An 18,979-nucleotide genomic window follows, 5' to 3' on the forward strand; every position below is an offset into this window, starting at 1 on the left:
CCCAGGTCACCAAAAGTCTAAAGTAATGGCTTGATATTGTCAGTCTTTTTAATTTTAGCCATTCTGGTAGGCATGTAGTAGTACCTTTTTAAAATTTTTACTTGTATTTATCTAATAATTTTATCTAGTAATTAATGACATTGAGCATAATTTATATGCTTACTGGCAATTGTGACATTCTCTTCTGTGAAAGGGTTTTCAAGTATTATGGCCAGTTTTTAATTGGGTTGACTGTATTTTTCCAATTCCCTTGAGGATAGGATTCTTTATATATTCTAGATTTAAGTACTCTGTCAGTTATATGTATATATCTGCAACATTTACTCCTGAACGCTATTCTATTCTTCTGTTCTATTCATGTACCCTTGAATCAATGCCACAGTATACCATACTTTATAGTAAATCTTAATATCTGGCAGTGTAAATTCACCATGTCTTTTCTTCTTCCTTTATTCTTTTAATAAGGTTTTAATTATTTTTTCAAAGTTAAAACAACCGTGGATTTCTGAAATAAATCCCATTTGATCATGATGTATTATGCTTTTGTAAATTGCTGACCTTTATTTGCTAAAAACAATTTTAGGGCTCAGGAGAGATATTCACTTATTATTTTCCTTTTAAGTAAGTTCTTGTCAGAGTTTGGTTATGCTGACCTCACAAAATGAGTTAAGAAATGTTCCATCCTCTGCTATTCTCTGGAAGAGTTTGTGTAAAATTGGCATTACTTCTTCCCTAAATATTAAGAATAATTTATCACTAAAGCAGTCTGAGTCTGGAATTTAATTTGTAGGAAGACATTTAATTTTGGTTTCAATTTCAATACTAGATATAGGACTATTCTGATTTCTAATTTTTTCTTATGTTCATTTTGGTAAGTTGTCTTTTTGAAGGAATTTGCCAATTTTCCCTAAGTTGTCAATTTTATTGACATAAAGTTGATTGTAATAGCCCCTTACTTTCCTTTTAATATTTCTGTGACCTATAGTTGTGATCTCCCCCCCCCTTTTTTTTTTGCTGAAATTTCTTATGTTTTCACTTTTCTTGGTTGGTCGTCTAGGAATTAATCAATTATATTAATATTTTTAAAGAACCACACTTAGTTTTGTCAATTTTTTATAACACATTCCTTTTTTCTACTTCTTTAATTGCTGCTCTTCTTTTTATCATTTCCTTTCTTTATTCTTTTGGATTAATTTGCCATTTATTTTCTAGTTTCTTGAATAAATGTTTAAATTATTTTCTCTGATTCTTTTTTTATTGAAGCATAGTTGATTTACAACATTGTGTTAATTTCAGGTGTACAGCAAAGTGATTCAGTTATATATTTTTCAGATTAATTTCCATTATAGGTTATTAAATATATTGAACATTGTTCCCTGTGTTACACAGTAAGTCCTTGTTACTTATCTATTTTATATATACCAGTGTGTACCTGTTAATCCTACACTCCTAATTTATCCCTCCTCCAAATTATTTATTTTCAACTTTTCCTTTTTTATGCCATATACATTTTTAAAGATATAGATTTCCTTCTAAGTACTGGTTTAGTTCCATCTCACAAATTTTCATGTGCTTCATTCTCATTACCTTTATTATTCCCCTCAAAACATTTTCCTATTCACATTGTAATTTCTACTTGCATGGGTTATTTACAAGTCTTGCTTATTTCCAAATATTTAGAGGTGTTCTAAGTATCTCTCTGTTACCAAGTCCTAATTTAATTTTACTGTAGTCAGATCAGATACACTGATTCCAATCCTTTGATATTTGTTGAGACATATTTTATGGCCAAGATGTGGTTGGTCTATTTCGTCAAATGTCCCATGAGCACTTAAAAGAAGAGCCCACGTACATTCGAAAAGAATGCAGTTGTTGGATGTAGTGTCTGTATTTGTGAATTGATCAAGTTAATTTACTTAATCATATTCTTCAGGTCTTCTATTTTTTTTAATTGACTTAAAATCTCCAACAATGATTTTTGGAGTTGTCTATTTTTCCTTTGAGTCTACCAAGGTTTGAAGATATAACATTAAATGCCTACAAATTTAGGATTGTTATAATTTCCTTTTGTCATTAAGAAATGTCCCTCCGTATCTCTCATAATGATTCTTGTTTTAAAATAAACTTTGTCTGATATTAATATGTCAATATAAGCATAATTTTGTTTAGTTTTTGAATGCTAAATCCACCTGTAACCTTTTACTTTCAACCTTTTTGTGTCTTTATAAAGTATCTTAAAATTTAAACCTATTATAGTTGGTTACTTTTATCCATTCTGACAATCTTTCTATTTTCATTGAATGTTGAAACCATGTATATATAATGTAACTACTTTTATATTAATTGCTTTTAAGTTTACCATCTTACAATTTGTTTACCATTTGCCCCATCTACATCTATTCTTTGTTCCTGTGTTTTTTTCATTTCCCTTTAAATCAAAGTTTTAAAATTATTTTTTCTCCCTTGTTAGCATTTTAGTTGTACTTTTAAAAAATTACTACCTTAATCACTATCCTAAAAATTATAAAACGCATCCTTGATTTATTTATGTTCTTTAAATTAGTAACTTTATCCCATCCTAAAGAAGGCAAGAACCTTCTAACTTTAACTCCATTTGCCTTTGCCATCCTTTGTTATTATTTTGTATTTTACTTTTATAAATGTTGGAGACCTCACAAGGATTATTGTTACTTTAAATAATCAATATTTATTTATACTCATGCACATATTTACCATTTCTGTAACTCTTCCTGCAATTCCTTCCTGCAATTATGTCTTTCTCTTTGAGATCATTTTCCTTCTGCATAAAGAAATTTCTTAAATAAAGGTCTTCCATTTCCTTTAATGTCCTAATCGTAATTATTTTGAGACCCATTTCTAGTAGCTTTAACATCTGGATCATCTACAGATCTGTTTTTATTGCCTTCTTTACCTCTTGATTATTGGTCACTTTTTCTGCTTCTTCACAGATGAAATAGTTTTAATTTTATGATGTACACTGTGGATATTATGTGAACTCTGCATTATGTCCTTTTTCTTACAGAGGGTTGAGTTTTATTTTGCTCAGCTGCTAAACTGCCTATGGATCACCTTGATCCTGTCAAGGCATGGGTGAATCCTTCCTCCCTGGGACCCCAGCCTGGCTTTCTAAAGCCTCCTATGAATGCTCAGAGTGTCCATCCAGGTCTGTGTATTCTCACTATGCCCAAACTCCTACATCTCTCTGACCCTCAAATCCTTGATGTCCTCAAATTCTGGGCTCTGTTTCTTCTGCCTTGGCAGACTGAAGTTCTCTGTTTGGGCTCTGTTTTTCTGCACCTTGGTTTGAAAAATGGTCTCAGAGAAAAAGCCACTGATAATGTGGGATCTCACAGAGAACTCCCCCACCTTTCACTCAATGACTGTATTTCTGTACTGGTTATTATCCAATGCCTGAATGAGTTGCTTATATATTATCCAGTTTTACAGCTTTTCATAACAGGAGGCTAAGTCCAATATCTGTCATACCATCAAGCCCAGGACTTCAAAAGTGGAAATTCTTTCTTTAATGTTTAAATACAGACAATGTCTTATTATAGATACAATTCTCTAACCTTCTATTTTTCATTTAAGTGCTCTAATATAAGTATCTCCTAAGTCATCAAAAACTCTTCCCAAACTTCATTTAAGCTAGCAAAATTCCCTTGTATGGCTGTTTTTCCTCACTTAACCATGGTCCTAATCTCTTGTGGTTTTGATGCTATTTCTCACTCACATATTTAAGGGTTTTTAATAAATGCTTCTTAAATGTTAAACTACATAAAAATCATTTGGGGATCAGATTCTGATTCAGTAGGTGTGGGGTGGGCCTGAGATTTGCATTTCTAACAAGCTGCAGGGAGCATCCTTTGACTGTTCAAAGCTCTAAGTAACTCATCACTCCCAGTTTTGGGGAAACATGGAGTGTTTTGTAACCATGACTGCACTGTGAGTATCTCTCAGCCTTACTTCTATATGTTCTAGTTCTTTAGGTCTGGAATGTGGCCTGGGCCAGTGTTTTTTCAAAAACCATTCCTGGTGAATTAGGATTAAGGACCACTGTATCAGTCTCTGACAGAGCCTGCCTCATTGAAAACAACCTAAATGTCCTGTGTGTGTCAATAACTAACTTTAAAAAGCATATCTTAATAGGCCATAACCTTTTAACACAGATATTGTGTGATTCCACTAGTCCTGATGCCCACCTTCACTAAGCATGACTTGTACTGTCTAGTATTTATGGTTACAGCAAACTTATGAAGAGAAAGGAACCAACTCAGGAGCAGAGAAGAGAGGTGCTGCTGTACTGGAGGGGGTCAGGGTTGTGGCTGGGTGGGAGGGGATGTCACGATCCCAAATAAGACTAAAATCACCCAGGGCCCTTTACAGCTTTGTAATTAATTTCGATTTCTTATCTCCCTTGAGCCATCTTTTTATTTTTAATGTAAGATATTAGAGGGTTAAACTATAGGCTAAACCTAGTTTTATGAATATCTGAACTCCACCAGTCACATTCATGTTTTAAACAAAAGTTTAACATCTTCTAATTGCAATGCTAGCTAATCAAGATGATAAGCCATTCAGGGTATCCTGATTAAACTGCTTTAATGCCAATTCCTGCAAATCCAGAAGAGACACACATCCTCTTGCATATATGCATTCATTCACATTCAGGTTAAGTTACTGCATTCCAGCCTGCTGCCCACGGGATGAAGCTGAGATGGCAAATTATCAGAAATGTATCTTTTACTCAGATATCTTTAGAAGCATGCACATAATCTAAAGGAAATCACTCTTCTGTGCTCCAAGCAACTAAAGGAAGAGCCAGAATTAAAAACAGTAAACCCAAAGGACCTTAAGGCCTTAAAGACATCCTGTAACCTATATCCCAACTAAATATTTATATCCAAATGAAAAGCATTGTTAGGACTCTTTGATCCTGAAGATTAATTTTCTATTTTAATTAAACATAGCTGAGACATCACAACTTCCAAGACATTTTCAGTTAATAAAAGTGCCAAATGCTTTTCTTTTCCCGGTGGCCACCCCTCCCCAGTCTATAAATGTTACCACTGGTCCCAAATTAAGGTATCTTTTCCATTCAAACTGAGAGATTACAGAGCACTTGAGCCGCCTCCAGATAGAGGGCTGCTAAAGTAAGTAATGCCCCGTTTTGCATATAGTTAGTGAAAAACATGCTGAGTCTTACATAGTTACTGTGTTGAAGAAAAGGCAAGGGTAGAGCAATAGGTCAGATAACTACTGTGGTCTGCTCTTTGCAAGACGCAGCCTGAGATAATATAAAAATAATTATACACACAAACCAGATTTTCCAAACTGCTTATTTAGTTTTCTAGGTCAGTATAGCTGGTCAAATCCTTCTGAAAGTTACATTTTCTAGCTGACCACAAATGGTTACTTCACTCAACATTATTTCTGTGAAGTGCTGCATATATTTAGAAGTTTAAGGGACTGTGATGTTTATTTCTCAATCTCTGGAGGGTTTTTTTCCCCTAATAAGTACTGTTAGTAGATTGGAGAGAAGAAACAGATCAAAAGCCTTGCTATTGTAAAAGTGTTAACACCATCTTCATCACCATGTAATTAAAACTTCAGGTACATACAAATCAGTTCCAAACGACTTAAAACTGAATCCACTCAGAACTTAGTATTTGCATGTTAAAATAAATATTATTTTCGTAAGTATAGCCAGCTCTATGAGAACGTGCTGATTTTCTCTTTGTTCCAATTTATCCTTTCCTCAATAATTTGCAGCAAAAAAAAAAAATTGCCATGGTATTATTTTGCCTTAATAGAGGAAAAAGTTGATGCATCAACTGGTTTTTGTGATTTCCAGACTACAACAGTGGTCTCATAAATTTAAAGCATCCACGGTCTTAAACGAACAGACTTGAACCAGCTCACTGAGATGTTGATTGTTAGGGAGAGGTGAGCCCCAAGTATGCCCTGAGCACAAAGGAGGGCAGGGGCAGACCAACATTTCCGCCAAATGATGAGCTGGAAGGTGACAAAGAAAGCACTCTAATTTGATACCAGATCTTACTCGCGGATTTCCATAAAGAGACAAGACACAGTTTTAGGAAACACAGTTAGTGGGTTTCCAAATGGGCACATTTGTCCCATTAAGAAGAGCCAATGCTAGATCATTTTTGGCAGGCTTCCAACCTTGTCAATTCTCTCAATCCTAGTGCAGTCTTCAATCCTGGTGGGATTCCCACCTACCCGAGTGTCCTCTACCAATTTCCTCAATCCTAATTGTCTTTCCTTTCTCTCAGATATACTGTAGAGTCTCTGCGTCTCTGGAAATTAATCACTATTTGAGAGATTAATTGGAATTTTAAGACTATTAATTGTAATTTCCTCTTCCTCTTGCTTTTTTAATTTTGAGGGGGAATCTATAAGGACTCCTTCAGCAACTGAAATGTCTATTAAAAAAAGAGATGTTTCAGCTCCCCAAAATAGCTGCTTCTCTGACATTTGGGCTCTATGGCTTGTCACTCATTACACCTGGAGAATTACTTAGGCTTAGATACAAGCTCCATTTGGGGATTAAAAATAATTGGTTTACATAATAAGATTAATTATATGTAACCATTAAAATGTTAAATGATATCTTTTCCATTCTCTAAAAGAACTCTCTCATATTCTGAATCAGTCACTTCAGTTAGAGTAGTAAATAATATAAAGCCACAAGAAAAGACAGTAGCTGAAAACCTGTCCCATGGGTATGGTCCTCTGAAAGTTCTCCTTCCCCTGGGAAGTGAATCTGCCTTATGACACAAAGATACACATATATGACCCACATCCCACAAAGACACACACATACACTGACACACAAACACAAAATCAGACAGATACAGACACACACATGTGCACACACACAGCAACTAACAGACACACCTTTGGCATATGCTTAAACACAGACATGCATACACACACACACACCCAGGACATTACTTCCCACCAGAGTAAATCCTTGCCCTGGAATGACATAGCAACAAGTATCTTTAATTCCTGTTTAACCAGTAGTAAATGTCTCTCGTCAGAGCATAAACAAAATTGTAACTAAGAGAGAAGAAAAAACAGACAGATTTAGTTTTAAAAATGCTTTCCTTGTGGTAAGGGGTTGCAACTACAGGCCTGCCTCCAGGCTAAACAAGACCCTTAATCAGGACATCCGGGAGGCCTCCCAAGACTGTGACATTTACAGAACCAGAGAGAATGAGAAGCTGGGAACGCCTCATCCCACAAGAGCTACATGTGCAGGAGAGGTAGACAGTGAATGAATTGGGGGCTTCCCCTCACCTTCAGACTTCTTGTTTTCAGGCCAGAGGCCATACCTGTGCCACTGTTTGTACGAGTCCCCAGGTGGAACTTCTGATATCTTCAAGAGGGTACAAAAAAACTCAGAAGACAGTGGCCAAGAAGGGTAGCAATGTAAGAGTTCTGAACTACAAATATTTACAACTGATAATGACTTTACAAGTTCTACCAGGTTCCACCAAGTCCACATTCACTACCAAACCTTGGGCTGTAAACTCCTTTGTGCTGAGGTTCATGTCTCCATTCATTCAGCCATTCATCCAAAAACTGTTCTTAAGAAGCTATGAGGTAGCAAGCTCTCTGCAAGCAGCTAGTGACCTGAGGGTCCCTGCCTTTACAGAGTGACAATCCACTAGGGATAGACTCTGAACAGGAAGTTACAAGGAGGCAGCTTCTCATCTTTTTGTGTCACCAGAGCCCACATGCATGTGTGGTAGCACAAGTATGTACTCAATTTTTATGGAAAAGAAAAGGGGAAAAGATTGGAGAAAGTGAGGATGAAAGCAATGTTTTGGAGTATTGCCACCCCCACCCTTGCCAATTTTATGGATAAGATATTTGGGTAGTTAATTAGGTAAACAAAGGATACTCAACACTGGATTGGTATACACCATATACTTGAACAAGTAAGTGTTTACTTCCCTTTATCTGAAATTCTGACTATTACACATATTCAGAAGTGACAATGTTTCCTGTAATGTAGCCCATATCAAATTAGTCTCTTGCCAATAAATTGGTGGCGATTAGTGCAGGTACCACAGGAAGGCAAACACCACACCCTAATGATTGAGGATAATGAGCTCATAGAATAGAAGGAACAAAAAATGCTCTGTAAGGATTGAGACTAACTTGAAGGCTCCTGTCAAAGAGTCAATGCTGATCCAGAAAGCTTTCCATCCTGCTAGAAGTGAGGCCTCCTTAAAAAGTCAGATTTTGATGAGGTTGCAACATATGATCAAAGGAGAGATTACCCCAACGCCACATTTATAAAAGTAAAACATTAACAGAAGTGTGATGGCTGCTTTGTGCCGGAAACCATGTCGAAACACTGGGCCGTACAAGGGTCATAAGACCCAAGACTTTCTCTCAGGGGGATTAGCATTGATTACTCAAGAGCCACAGAAAAGGAGGCCACACTTAAGAAGAAATGAAAGTGCAAAAGGGGTATAGGATTGAATTGACTGATTTTTGGAAGTAAAGCATTTCTTCAACAGGGGCTCAGCAGCACCCAGAAACACCACCCTCAGCATCGGGAGTGAGGGCGCATGACCACAGCTGCGGTTCATTAAAGTCGCTTGCCTCTCCCTCCTCAAACGAACAAGACACCACTGACCAGACTGAAAAGGGGGAATTACTGCTTGTGTGTGTGTGTGTGAGATTCTACTAATGTGGCATCTTTTTAAAAGAGTTCCTGTCTTTTAAGACAACAACTGAAATATTTACAGATGAAATGATGCCAGGCCTGTGATGTGTTTCCAAATCCAAACTATGGGAGTTAAGTTTAGAGGACACCAGGCCGTGAGTTTATCACTGTTGAAGTTGGTTCATAACACTTTTCTCTTTACTTCAAGTATATTTAAAATGCTCTCTATAAAAAAGTTTTTCCAAAAGGGAGAGGGAGGGAGGAGGGATAAATTAGAGGAGTATGGGATTAACAGATACACAACACTGTACATAAAATAGATAAGCAGCAAGGATATACTGTATAGCACAGGAAACTACTTTGAATGTATTGTAATAACCTATAAGAGAATATAATCAGAAAAAAACTGAATTGCTATGCTGTACACCTGACACTAACACAATATAGTAAATCAACTAAAGTTCAATAAAAAAGTCATTTAAAATATAAATTGGTAATAAAAACCTACTGAATATGTAGAAAAAGATGAAACTTTTAAATCATCATTCAGTAAAATAGTGTTCTTCAGTGTAAATTAAAATAATGAACAAAAGCTTCTTGAAAACCATTACTGAAATCAGGCAGTCTTCCACAGGTGCCATGTCTACCACAGTCATGCCTCGAGCAAGGAAACTCAGCTGTTACATCTTTGGGATTCAAGGCCAAACGATAATCTTTTTCAAGCTGCCAGTTGCCATCCTATAGTGGATCTTGAAATCAGTATGTGGGTCCTCACCAGTTTTTAGATGAATGAGTTAGAATGCAATAGAAGAGAGAGTATCAGAGCACAACACACAGGATGGCGTAATCACAGTTTGTGGATCTTGTGCCCACACAGCATTCTTGCTTAATCTACTCTCAATATTCTACCGTGTTGGTTCTGGCAGAATGGTTCCTGGTTAAAACCCAGGCCAGATCAGGTCACTCTTCCAGAACCCTGGAAGGACAATCTATCTCACCCAGAGTAAAAGCTGAAGCCCTTATGATGGCCGGCATGGCCCACCACAATGTGCCCCACCCCCTTTCTGCTCAGTCCTATTTACCCGCATTGACCCCAGACCCATGGACGCTCTGGGACGTGGAACAAACCAGGCACGTTCCTGCATGCGGGCATCTGTCACTGCTGTTCCCTCTGTCCGGAATGCTCTTCCTCCAGACACCTGCATGCTGACTCCCTCACCATCAAATGTCATCTCCTCAGTAAGGCCTTCCCTGACCACACAATTTAATAATCAGACCCCTACGACCACTGCCAGTATTTCGTATCTCCCTTCCTGCTTTATTTTTCTCCATAGAACTTATCATCTAATGTATTAGATAAATTACATATAATAATGATACATACATTTCATATACATACAGATTACATACATTTTCTTTGGTTTATTCTCTCTCTATATTTAGAAACTCCGTAAGGACCAGGAGTTTTGTCTGTTTTGTTTACTGCAATATTATTTCTGACACTTAGAACATGGTAAATACCCAATAAGTATACACTGAATTATGTATGTATGTAGTGTGTGTGCTGGGTCGTGATATAAAATATATTCCTTAGTGTGAATCACATTCCAAAAGGCTTGTAAAGCACTTCCCTGGAGCACATGCGGAATATCTCTGGGCTTACTTAGAATAAGCACTGAAAAGTGATAAAAGGACAGGCTCCCAGTAGTTTATGTTTTACAGACTGGGTGCCTAGAGCAAATGAGGCCAGTGGTAATTGCTATGTGAAGTATGTGCTGGGGGAGGGAGGGCTGTTCTCTTGGGGGTACCACCAAAGCACTATCAATTGGCAAGAGGAAATCAGCTGAGTCACAAAATCATACAATTTTCAAGACCCTCAGAGATGATCTGGTCTGACCTAATAATTCTACACATGAGCATCAAAAAGTTACAAAATGATAATGTAATTAGCCCCAGGCCATATGAAAAGCAAAAGCTGAGAGAGAACCAGCAAAGACCTGGGTCACATGACTTCTTGTCCAATGAGCTTCATACACTCAGGCCTGCCATAAAAATGGAAAACAGGAATCTGCTCTCCAAAAGCTTTCTGCCTGTTCTCTTTTCTTTGGAAATAACCTGAGATTCTTTCTCCAATTAGATGCCAGTCATCTATTCCACTCAAGCCTTCACAGTTTGCAGGGCTCTCTGTTTTAAAAATAAAGAGCTGCTAATGATCACTATTTCTCATAAACCAAAGCTTTAAAAATTCCTCACCATAGCAACCAGGAGTGGCTGAATCACCTACTATTATTCTCCGAATTTTTAATAAAACAATTCAAACTTACAGCAGGCTCAGGGATGTTAAAGTCAGCCGAGAATCAAAATGTTCAACCCTCACTGTCCTACTTTTCATTACAGCTAAAGAATCTATCTATTTTTGAATGAATGGCTCATAACTGTAAAACAAAATGCTTCAAACCATAAAGCACTAACAAGTGAAAACAACGCGTCAGTAAAAGCTGTCAGTCACTTTAATTTGGAAGGGAAGCAGAAACACTTTTTGTCAGGGAGTGAATATTATAACAGAATGAATAGGCTCACGAATCATTTGGTTCTCAACTAGATTATAGTAAGTCCTTTGACTGGGAGAAGCCAGGTTTCCTAGAACTCTCAGTATTTCTGTGCTGGCCTTAGAGGTTCCAACGGCTGAGGACATTCATGACATACCTGTGGCAGACACTCTCGGTTCCTCCTTCACAGAACCCTGTTCCATCCAGGTGTCCTCACTCTTCCAGGAGAGGCTGGCCCTCTCCCCATCCCAGGAGGGCAGTCATGACTGGACTGAGTGCATTATGGGAATCCTATTCTTGCAAGTGATTGGCTCACATAGGATCATGTGACAAAACTGTGGCCAATGAGGCAAGGGGAAGTCTGTTGGGGGCAAGGGTGCTTCTGAGAAAGGTGTTCTCACTTTCCACCAAGCCAGGAGGAAGAGACCCAGGAAGATGCAAGGGGACGAAATGTTCTAGGCTGGGGGGTGGCTTTTCTTATGAGAGTTATGTTACTGTGCTATTATGTCTTTTCTCTCTCTAAACATGATGGCAGGGGACTGCCGTTGTCATCTGGACACCAAAAGGAGAGCGAGGCTGAGGACAAAGCCCATCCACCAAGAGGGAGAGCCGACAGAACAGAACTGCAGAGGAGCAGACAGTCAGCTCCCACAGTATTTAGTGGCCCTGTCTCCCACTTCCTTTGGGGTTTTCTGCAGAAGCATCCTAACTCATTCAATGGAATGCTCTACTCAAGAAGTGAAGAGCTGTAAAGGCAGCAGGTTGTGCTGGTGTTGGCATGAGAAAAATTACATGAACAGCATGTCCCAGGGACAGTGTGTTTTTTGTTAGGGAAAGTTTGGCCTGTGACACTAGAAAGTAGGAGGACCAAGGTACAAAATCCACAGCGGTGGTGAGACGTGAGGGCAGCTGCAGAGGCCAGCACAAGGCACAATACCTTGCCCACACCGTCATAGGGGACCCAGGGCAGCCAGATGTCCCCTGAGGGAGGACACAGGACAACATACTCTATAGCCCATACCCACTTCCTCCTCTAGGTGCCAAGAAAATACTGCAAATGGGACCTTAAGGAAAGAACTAAGGAAGACGTTTCAGAGGTTGCTTTGTCGTCCCACTCCTATGAATGGGGATTTATTTGGATTTTGTGTGGGTACCTATTAGTTGTCCCATGGGGAGAAGGGAGAATAGGCAATGAACAGGTTGAAGGAGAGACAGTAATCCTATAAACTCACACAGGCCTTTGCAGACTGAAGCCTGCCTGCAAAGTGGCCACCCAGGGACTGTTCTCCAAAGACGCCAGTCTCTGTCTCCAGGAGCTCCCCACCAGAGCTTCCTCCAACAGACAGAAAGTCTACCTTGCCCTAGGAGTCTCTAAACTTGTGGGGAAAGGAGGATTTCTACAACAACCTGGCACTCAAAACCAGCAGGTGTTTAAAAAATGCTTACTGATTGGATTCATCATAGTGAACTCTATAGGGTTCAAAGACATTTCATATTTGCAATATTCATATTTTAGATCTGATCAGATCAAATGCACATTTCTTTATTTGTTCAGGGTGAAAGTAAACAATATGAGAGCATCAGAGACAGCTGTATCAGTGTAATATTTTAGTCTTCCTAACGAAGTATTTACAGTACGATCTTGTGATCTGACATGATCAAAGGGTGTCAGCTCTTTGATTAGAAACAATGGAAGACCCAGCAGATGATACCCTCGGGAACGTCTGCACATGCATCCACCTAGTGGGGACCTGGAAGGGAAAACCAGTGGCATCACTGCCCTGATAAAACTCAGCAGCACCAGGTACACAGTAGGAAACTTGGTTCCCAGATGACTCACATCCCAGTTAGAGGGCATTAGAGTTGTGCCCAGGGCTTGAAAAGTTGCATAAAAATCTAATTAACTAGTCAAGAGAAATGCTTTAATTGCTTTGTCCAGCATCAGCAGAGACCTGCTGCTGTTCCTCATTTTTCAGCAGGAAGGAGGACACAGTGACCTTCAGGGGGCACTGGGGAAGGAGACATGTAGCACAGGCAGAGCTGACCCTGCAAATCAGCCACAGAGAACACGACTCCACGGGTCCTTTTCAGGAGACTGGAGGCAGGCAGCAGAAAAAGATGAATGTAGAAATAAAAAATGAGAGGAGGAGGGGCACCTCTACGTGTTGATCAAGATATCAGGGAATGTGGAATGAATGAATACCTCCTATCTGATTACAAGCATCCTGTCCCAGAGGGACTTGATCTGTGAGTTTTTTACAGCCTTTCACCTTCTCATGCTTACTCTATCCATTTTTGTGGTCTCTTTTAAACAACAGGTTTTTTGAGATATAATTCACTTACCCTGAAGTCACTTCTTTAAAAGTGTGAAATTCAATGACTTTTAGGTGCAACCATTACCACAATCAATTCTAGAACAATTTCCTCACCCCCTCAAAGAAACCCATACCCCTTAGCAGTTACTCTGGTTTCCCTCCAGCCCTTTCAGCCCTAGAAGATAACTCATCTACTCTCTGTTTCTATGATTTGCCTATTCTGGACATTTCATATAAGTCGAATCATACAATATGTGGTCTTTTGCAGGTGGCTCCTTTCACTTAGCATAATGTTTTCAAGGTCTATCCCCATTGTAGCACATATACTTTATTCTTTTTAAAAAAACTTCTCTGTAGCTCTCCTTGAACTCTAGCTTTACTACTTACGTTCCTTGAGTGTTCACTATTCACTCCCGCAAAGTGTTTGTGAACTACAGACCAAGTTCAATAAGAAGTCCTGGTTCAGAAAAGTCCATGCAATTTTGCTGGGAGTCTCCTATTGCAACTAAATGCAAATAATCTACATGACCCGTTTAAAAACACTAATATTCTAAAAAATCATGAAAGGCATGCAGCTAATGTGAAACAGTGATGGAGTTTACATCATTTACAGAACTGATTACATACGAGAGATGAAGGAGGGACTATAGCAGTATTCCTATTATAGAGTGCTTGGGTACTGACATATTCATTCACTCAACAACTAGTTTTTGAGTGCCTACTGTGTGCCAGACACTCTTCTAGGCACTGGGGATTAGCGGTGAACAAAACAGACAAAAAATGTCTGCCTTTGTGCAGCATGTATTTTAGTGACATGAGATAAAAATCATTTAAAGAAAGAAAACCAAGGGAATAGTAAGGAGGAAATTCAAAGTAGTGGTTACTTTTGGAAGAAGGGAATAAAGAAGATGAGGGAGGAGAAGAAGGGAGAAGAGACCCAGGAAGATGCAACAGGACGAAATGTTCCTAGGCTGGGTGGTGGCTTTTCTTATGAGTTATGTTGCTGTGCTTTGTAACTTGCATGTTTTTTACAGATAGTCATTTGCATATGTTGATTATTACATCAAATTTGATTTGCAAAAGAGCCACATCTCTGAATCAGAAAGTATCAACAGTGGTGTGCCTTTAGATGAAAGATTTGTCCAGGCTACTTAGAAATGTTTATGGGAAAGGGACGCAAAGTGGAGTCTGACACTGACTGGAGAAATTCTAAACTGGTGGGATTACACTTCAAGGTTTTGAATGGCTGTTCAAGAAGAACAAGGTAATATGTTTAGGACAGATTTTTCCATTTACATGAGACAATCATGAACTCTGAGTGATCCCATCACCCAGGAAAGGACTCTGTGGAGCATCTAACAGAATGGGAATTTCATGAAACCAGAGATTTTTATATTTTGTTCACAAACTTTCAATTTTCAAGTTTCTTTCATAGACATTACCCCACTTGATTTTCACAAGTATTATTAGCTGATTGTATGCATGAGAAAAATGGAAATTCAGAGGGGGCCAAGTTAACATTGCCGTTGATGGTGGTGTTTGGACTGGATTCCCAGCTTCATGGCACGTGTAATGTAACACAACACCCTTGAAGTGCAGGGTTCAGATGAACCCATATTTATTTACAACACCCAGAATGGATGTTAGAAATCGGTTTCAGAGAGTTACATTTAAAGCAATAAAAAGAAATACAAGTCCACTCTAGGGGTAGAAAATGGATGGAGCACAAGCTAAAACTACATATGCTCTCAGAAACATGTTTACATGAATTCCTGAATGACAGATTTACACTCAGCTGTTTATGAAAAGGAAGATATCTGCAGGGCATCTCTTCCCTGAAAGACTGCTGTGCGTTTTTACAACACTCCTTCATACTATTACTGGGGTTAGAATATAGAACCAAGTAAGTACTGGGGCAATTATGTTCTTGTGACAAATTACATTGCCTAGTTTCAAATCATGTCTTCCGTTCATAATTGCCTAGGATTTGCTGTGGTTTTGCTCCTAATCTTTTTGTTGTTGTTGAGTAAAAGTAGATTTATTCAGAGAGATATATACTCTGTAGACAGAGCGCAGGCTGTTTTAGAAGGCAAGAGAAAGGTCACGAGGTGTGGGGATTGGGTGCTCAATTTAAAGTAAAAGCAGTTACACACTCCATAGACAGAGAGCGGGCCGCCTCACCCAGAAGGGAGAGCAGCCTCCTCATCTTAATTCGATATTATTTCAAGAGAGTTTACAAAGTCCCTGTCAATTGCCTTTTCCTCTGAGGAAGAACTCATATTTGATCCAAAAAATAAATAAATAAATAAAGCACATAGGTTAGTTTGGCTGCTTAAAACAAGCATAGGCCTCTCACACGGACAAAGTGCAACCCTCCGGCACATTAACACCACCACATAGAAAGAAAAACTTCTGTGCCCAGGTCACTGACAGTACCTTCAACCCCTAATATTGATCACCAGGGAGATAACGAAAGAACACCTGGCTTGAACTAACCAGGCCCCCAACCAGAAACTAACAACTCAACGGCACTTCCTGAAGGAGACAACATAAGACTCTTTCCACACAAGAGTCACTAAAATAGTGTTATTTACACAATAAACATGGTTTTGCAGACTCACTGTCTTCAGGGGCAAACACTGTGAAACAAAATGGCGAATTTTTCTATAATCAAGCGAATTTGAATGAGCAACTTAAATCAATATTAGGCAGACAAATTATGTGCATTAATATCTACACATCATTAACAAAATCCCAAGTGATTTTCTTTGTTATTGAAAGTACTACTAGGCTTGACTTTTCATTTCCCTTAATATTAATTTATGTATTTGGTTGGAAATAACTTTTGTTTGAAACCCAATCCACTTCTGCTTTCTGTGTATACATACACACATACAGACAGGCCATACATGTACGTGTGTGTATACACATATACACACTCACGGCAAGAAGCTTCAGGTCAAGGGAAAATGTGTTTCTTGTTCTCTCAGCTTCTCTTTCCAACTTCACAGCATTATAGCACTGCAGAGTTTCTTTGGAAGGAGAAGTGTACATAAAAATCACAGTAAATACATAAATTTACATAAAGTAATACAAAAATTTACTTTATGTAAATACACAGAATTATAGTGAAGCAAAACCCAAAAATAAACACAAAACAAGGCACAAAACCTACATAAGCAAGAATCTGATGAAAGTCTCAACCTGTCCCTTTCTGCAGTAATTCATTTCAAAATCACTGTGCAGCCCCAGCAAAATGAAGAACATCTCTCAATGTCTGGGACTAAAACAAAACAGGGACTTGAGAATCGGGACTGATTCGGGCCTCAGGGGAGGAAGGGGAAGTTTCTGGACTGGAAAGTGGTCAGGACAGCAACACTGGGAGCCACTGAGCACTCAGTCAGCAGGTGCTGTACAGTGGACTCTGTGATAAAGGCTAGAACATTCTCACTGGAGTCATCCAGACCAGTGCTGTCCAGTACAGATAGACTCATGTGAGCCACATACGTAGTTTAGAAAATTCTAACAGCAACATTAAACATTTCTAAATAAGTGTGTGGAATTAATTTTTAGAATATATTTTCTTTAACCTATATCCAAAAATGTTACCATTTCAACATATAATCAATATAACAAAGTTACCTGTGAGAGTTTCACATTCTTTTCTTGTTTTTTGTACTAAGTCTTCAAACTCTGGTGTGTATTTTACCTTGCAGCTCATCTCAGACTAGCCACATTTCAAGGGCTAAATAGCCCAGGCTACCATATTGGACACTGTGGGTCTAGGTTCTTGAGAATCAGGCCCTTCCAGGTCAGTGTCACAGCCCCCAGACTCCAGTAGATGCTGCAGAAGATTTACTCCCAAAACTGTGCTCCTTGCCTTCTGTCTACTTGCTGTCCCAACATTGATCTCTCTCAGGTTACTCCTTGGAAGCAAAATTATTTAAGAAAAAGTACTTTACATTGTTAGTGTGGCATCATGTAAAACAACCAGGAAGGGCTAAGTTTCACTTCCTTGAAGAAGATAGCGCTCAGCCAGGACTGAGGGTTCAGAGGTCAGTGATGGGGCAGGATGAAATTTAGGTGCTGGGCCTCCAATGAGAAAAGAATTGCATAAGGTTGCTACCTACGTGATTCTGTGATTCATACTGCCCTAAATTTGTGATCTGAGTTACGTCGATAAAGAAGAAGCCATGCATGCCACAAGCCTCTGGCTAACATGGTTTCTGAGTCCAGTGGCCTCAACAGCAGCCTCTTTCCTGACAGTTGCTTGACACTTTGAAGATACCCTCCACCTTTCCAAATTTCTCTGTTGTTGCACTTGAAGATGGTAACAGAAGTCCAAGGAGGAGAGCAGCTTCCTTTTTATAGGAACTGTCATGTTCTTGCATCTTATTTGCATCCATTTCCCCCCAATTAAATGTGCTGAAAATCCCAAAAGCTAACTCCTCTAAAAAGCAGTGCATTTGCTTTGCCCCGTATATGGGGAAATGCTTCTAGGCAAATGGTTTCCTGATGGCCAAGTTGGTAGAAAATCTCTTTTAAATAGCACAGCTTAGATATGCCACTGGACATAGGCATTTTTTCCCCCTCTTTGAGGGTGAAATTACAACTCACTGTGAGTTTATTTCAAAAAGAAATGGATTTTCCATTAGGGAAACGATAAATCATTTTTTTAAAAAGTTTGAATCAAACTTCAGGACTGGAAGGGTTTATAAACATTTTAATTACTCTCCTCAACATCTTATTCCTGCTGTCATTCCACAGTTCGCACAGCCTCGAAATAATGAAAAATTACTTTTTAAAAAAAAAGCCAATTTGCAAAATTAGTAAAATATAACCCAAGCAGCACAAGGAGCAAACACAAGAATGGGAGAACATTTTGTCAAATTTTCTATCCTCAGCTAATTAACTTTAGATTTGTAAGGTCCCTGTCTTAGAACTATAGACACTGTCTACCAGCACTGCCCAATAGAATCTTCATAGAATGATAAGAATGGTCCATGTCTGTGCACTCTGATATGGCAACCACCAGCCATAGGTCCTACTGAGCACTTGAAATGTGCCTAGTACCAGTGAGGAACTGAATTCTTTGAATTTAAATTTAAAAAGCTACTTGTGGCTGGTGGTTACCATATCAGACAGCACCGCTCTATATAGTTAGGGCAGACATGAAGTCGCTTAAATCTGTGCCTCTGTTGGCACAACAGCCTTGAAGTTCTAATGCCCATTTAAAATACAAAGCACTTTATAACTTCTCTTTTGAAAATATTAAATAACTAAATAGAACAGCCTGTATGAAGCCAGACAGAAAAAAGAAGTCTGCAAGAAATTCTCTAAGATGCTCTTCTTTACAATGAACTAGGAAGGGGGATGGAGCGAAGGTGTTC

The 18,979-nt window shown here is 38.8% G+C and overlaps 1 protein-coding gene across 2 annotated transcripts in view; it reads right to left on the reverse strand.

Annotated features, from left to right (window-relative positions):
• Window positions 1-18,979, reverse strand: part of CHN2 (chimerin 2) — a 268,979-nt gene that overhangs the window by 241,669 nt on the left and 8,331 nt on the right. The window contains exon 1 of one of the 2 annotated variants that reach the window (XM_074367308.1): window positions 11,432-11,492. The exons of the other annotated variant lie outside the window; for it this stretch is intronic. Coding sequence (XP_074223409.1) covers window positions 11,432-11,477 — 46 coding nt within the window. The 5' untranslated portion in view covers window positions 11,478-11,492. Of the gene's footprint in view, window positions 1-11,431; window positions 11,493-18,979 lie in introns of those variants that run through there. 2 annotated transcript variants of the gene reach the window in all.

This window comes from Camelus bactrianus, chromosome 7, assembly GCF_048773025.1.
Source record: "Camelus bactrianus isolate YW-2024 breed Bactrian camel chromosome 7, ASM4877302v1, whole genome shotgun sequence".
NCBI lineage: Eukaryota > Metazoa > Chordata > Mammalia > Artiodactyla > Camelidae > Camelus > Camelus bactrianus.